General features: G+C 40.1%; 1 protein-coding gene across 1 annotated transcript; it reads left to right on the forward strand.

Moving 5' to 3' along the window:
• The first annotated feature begins 628 nt into the window (after positions 1-628).
• Positions 629-3699, forward strand: xkr9 (XK related 9). The gene is made up of 4 exons (XM_023416864.2): positions 629-770; positions 1463-1930; positions 2289-2503; positions 2607-3699. Exons 2-4 carry the CDS (start codon positions 1614-1616, stop codon positions 3233-3235), a joined length of 1161 nt encoding a protein of 386 aa, XP_023272632.1. The 5' UTR covers positions 629-770; positions 1463-1613; the 3' UTR covers positions 3236-3699.
• The last annotated feature ends 845 nt before the right edge of the window (positions 3700-4544 follow it).

Below are 4544 nucleotides of genomic sequence, written 5' to 3' on the forward strand. Positions count from 1 at the left end.
AACTTCTGCTGAACTACAGTCATATGATAAGTAACAGTTACAGGGTCATGGTAGGTAAATGGTGGTCATAAAGTCATAAAGTCACTATACAAACTCAGTGATGTCAGTTACAGCAACATCTGGCTAAAGTTTGGTAACATCAGCTGACATTAGATACCGTAAGCTACAGCTCATAGCTAACAGACAGCATAAGTTAAACCTCTGAGAGTACTGATCAGAGAGTTTTATTGCTTATTAGTAAAACATACATTGAATTTTTCAAGTTTACAGTATTTATCTTTTGAAAATAATGAAGCGCATTTCATAGTTCCTGATCTCACACTTAAGTGGAAGTACTTCAATTACAGGAAAACCACTGCGCAGAGGTGACACGTCAACCCTCCCACCCCCTTGTGTTCACAGCAATAAAAACATACACTTGTCTCCGTGTGTCTTTTGTGAAAAAAAAAGAAAGAAAAAAAGTCTCGGGATACCCAGGCATTACATCACTTGGCAGGTTGATGTTTAAGCCATCCGAAAAAAGAAAAAGAATGTGACAGGAAACTTGTGACAAATATGTACACACACACACACACACACACATACACACCTACATGCATATAGACACAAGATCAATTATGTAATGACATTTTTTTTCCAGCCCAACTGTTAGCTCAGTCATTGAGGTGGAGCTTGTCACGGGGTTCAAAGAAACAGAAAGAGAACGGCAGACGTGTTTGCTTCTCTCACTGAACACAGTTGTCTGCCATGGGAAAAAAAAAACCACACTGGTAAGTTCATTTATAGTTTTTCTTTCTTTTGTTTCTGTATTTCACTGTAATTGTGATCTTTGTAGGATGACATGCTGATTCTGTGTGAAGTTCAACTTGAAAGTGTGATTTGCATATTTAGAATAATGTATAAAGAAACTATGAAAATACAATAAATGAACATAACTGTGACTTATTTCATAAAGGTGAAGAGAATATGAATGTAATTTAGATCTCAATTCTCTTGATCTCAAATTTGCCATTAGTTAATTATCTTCTTCACAAGTGGCATCTCATTAACAGTTTAAAATGATATTGACGCTAGAGGAACTAAAGAGACTTTACATGTAGTTATTCTGTGATTCAGTAAATTGATCTGAAAATGCAGTTCTGTGAGAAGTGTGAGAAAAAGTAAAGTATATCTTATCTAAGAGTTCTGAATGAGCAAAGCAAGATTTTGACCATTTTATTATCCCTGATAACATTGATTATTTTCTGTTGCGAGTATACCATTTATCAGCGATTTGTATAATGACGCGTTTATGACAGAGGTCAAAGGGCGGGAGAACATGACACAACAGCTGACTGCAGTCACACTGCATTTTAAAACTTCAAGTGCCTCATGCAAAGATATGCTTTACGTTGTGGTAAATCTGCACAAGATCTTTCTGCGTGATACTTGTGGTTTGTGTCACATTGTATTGCTCTTACAGATCGACCAAAATGTCACCTGAACAGCTGGAGTCCAACACGCAACTGACCACAGCAGCTTTTCTTCAGAGGCTTCCAGGCAAAACGGCCACATTTCTACCTTCATCACAGAGTCAAACCTCTGGTTGAACCTGTCAATTATCAAACAAAAAAATGCCTCACTCAGACATTCAGTACACCAAACTGCGATGGTTATTAACCATTGCTGGACTTGTTTTGTATGTGGTGGACATTTGGACAGACATTGGACTGGCTCTGAAATATTTCCAAGAAAAACAATATGTCTGGACTGGACTGACTCTAATGTTTGTTCTGGCTGGACTGCTGGTGACACAGATCTTCAGCTACGCCTGGTATCGGGACGACATGAATCACGTTTTGAGAAACCCAGAGGGAAGAGCGAGCGTAGCGGGCATGTCAGAAGGTGGTCTGGTTGCCCTGCACCTCTTTGGCGTGGGTATCTTCACCAGGTATGGAATTAACAACGATGACGCTGGTGACTGACCGTGATGAGAGGGCACTGATCTCTGTTATTATGTCTCCATAATAACATGGGCTGCTCTTGTAGCCTGCAAAAAAAAGAGGTGTGAGCATGTAGTGACTCAAAATGCAACATGCTTATCATTGTCAATGACATGCGTCTATGGAATTGCCAAACTGGACTAACCACATTTAAACATGGCGTCAGGAAAAAAAAAAAAAAAAAAAAAAAGTCTTGCAATTCCACTCGATCTGTGCAGCAGCAAAATGGTGAATGATTAACAATTACAATGTCTGGTGGCAATAACCTGTTTGATTTCACTTCCATTGTGTTTGTTCTGTTGCTAGGTATTATCACCTGCTGAGAAAAGGCTTTAAAGTTGTCTGGACGAAAACAAATTCCTATACGCTGGAACAGAGGAGGGATGTGCACCACAATCTCTTTTGCCTAGCAACTGATCTGAGCATGCTCAAACTGTTTGAGACTTTCCTTGAGAGTGTTCCCCAACTCCTCCTACAACTATACATAGTGCTGGGCCATGATGAGTCCTCAGTTTTGCAGTGTAAGTAAATGCAGTCAGAGAGATATGTTCATTTCCTGGATATTCATGAATGTACAAGTATTACGTTTGCATTCTATTTCTACCGTTTGTCGTTTTCTTTCAGATTTATCTATGGTGTTTTCCTTCTTCAATATTGCCTGGGCCCTGGTGGACTATCGTCGCTGCCTGCGCAGATCCCTCCCTCAGATCAGGGAGATGCCCTCTGGTCTCCCCACAGCAATGTACCTCATGTACAAAATCTGCACCATCACCACCCACATCCTCAGCTATAGCCTCCTCCTAATACTGAGCATTTACAGCACAGTGGCCCTCACCTTCCTCTGGCTGTTGGGGACCACCTGGGCACACTTTCTTCAAACCAACTTCTGCTCATCCAAAGGCCTTGAGCTTCTCTACCGGGCAGTCATAGGAGTCATCCTCACATTCACCTTTTTCAATGTCAAAGGACAGGACACAAAAGTAGCCATGATCTTCTATTACATTTTCCACTCCTGTATAAACCTTATGGCTCCATTGTTGCTGGTTTTGTTGAGGCCAGAGCTGCATACTGGCACTTTTTTACTGACAGTCAGCTGTTTAATCTTTGGAGGTTCACTGCTGGGGCTGGTGAGTCTCGTGGTGTACTACACCCTCCTGCATCCCAGGGGGAAGTGGCGTGAGGCAGATGAGGTGGACGGCATGGGAAAGGAAACAAACGGCATGACAAAAATAAGGAACTTTTTACAACCTTGATGAAGGTGCTTTCGTTCGTTCTAAACCTTTACGGAGGGAAAGATTTGCACTTCCTGTGAACTTGGAACTACCCAAAAAAGTTCAGAGAACAACCAGAATATCATCTTCATATTGTCTTCACTATTCATTATTCATGTTGCTGTCAGTTACTTTACACTATTCTGAGATTAATTTTGCTTTCTTATCACTGATATAAATAGGAAGCTATGTGCAATATAGGTTATTGTTTCAATTAATTTAATAATTGTATTTATTCTTGTTTATTTAAAAAATTACAATCAATGGCATATTTATTTTTTATCACTTCTAATACTGTAATTTTCTCTTAATCCTAATGGACAGTTGGAATTATCTCAGCATTACATTGTAAGCAAATATAAGCTTCTCATGCTTTTTGTGTAATACTGCAATATACGCAAGTATGTGACGTACAAAGAAGCAATAAGATAAATTGTTATTTAGTATTTTTGCATATTCTCTTGTCAGTTTGTCATACTTTTCTAATCATATTTCTAAGCCTCAGCCCAAAGCTATTTTGTTGGTATGGACAGATATTTTTTTCTCTAAGGCTGCAACACACTGTTAAACACAGGGTGGCGTTATTGTCCAGGTTGAGTTCCCTATGTATCAGTTTAGGTCCCATACTGCTCTGGGCCCACATTAACAAAACGTGAGGAGCACACTCTCAGTCAGAAACACATGCAACGATATTTACGAGCGTTTTCTCAGCCACTCACGTGTTGCTTTACATTTCCAGAGTCCATTTGGATAAAAAAAAAATCTCACAATAAATTAAACACTTTTATTTTTTAGTCTTTAAATTCTTAACCATCTCTTTAGCTTCATGATAGTGAAAAATTATAACTTGAGCTGACTCGATCGCCACAGATAAATGAAAGTGACAATCCAGCGGGATGCTCACCAGCACGCTGTGAAGTAAGTCTCTCCTGTTAAAAATAGATGTCTTACTACCGCCGTGTGATCTGAAAACTATAAATATCAGCTACTACGCTGATCTTTCTCACCCTAATCCCTAGGAACTCCAAGGTGGCAACCGAACGTTTCCCACCTCTCTCCTCAGACATGATGGACACACGGGGGCATGGATGAGCTAACTAGAAATAACAAACCGCTGCTAATTTTGTTTTGACTACCAGCAAAATATTGTGTGAGTCAAGCCGGAGAGCAGAGGACGTTGGGGGTTGGGGGAGCTGGGGGTGTGTGTGTGTGTGTGTGTGTGTGTGTGTGTGTGTGTGTGGGATAGAGGACATATGAGTAGTATTCACTCAAGCTTTACACTGATGCTGGT

The sequence above is a fragment of the Seriola lalandi genome, unplaced genomic scaffold (genome assembly GCF_002814215.2).
Source record: "Seriola lalandi dorsalis isolate HSWRI2012SDOR001 ecotype SW California unplaced genomic scaffold, Sedor1 jcf7180002054570, whole genome shotgun sequence".
In the NCBI taxonomy this organism is placed as follows: Eukaryota; Metazoa; Chordata; class Actinopteri; order Carangiformes; family Carangidae; genus Seriola; species Seriola lalandi.

Coding starts and splice junctions, on each gene's coding strand:
- xkr9 (XM_023416864.2), top strand. CDS start 1,614: ATGCCTCACTCAGACATTCAGTACACCAAACTGCGATGGTTATTAACC. Junction 1,931..2,288: donor GGCGTGGGTATCTTCACCAG/GTATGGAATTAA, acceptor TTCTGTTGCTAG/GTATTATCACCTGCTGAGAA. Junction 2,504..2,606: donor TGAGTCCTCAGTTTTGCAGT/GTAAGTAAATGC, acceptor GTTTTCTTTCAG/ATTTATCTATGGTGTTTTCC.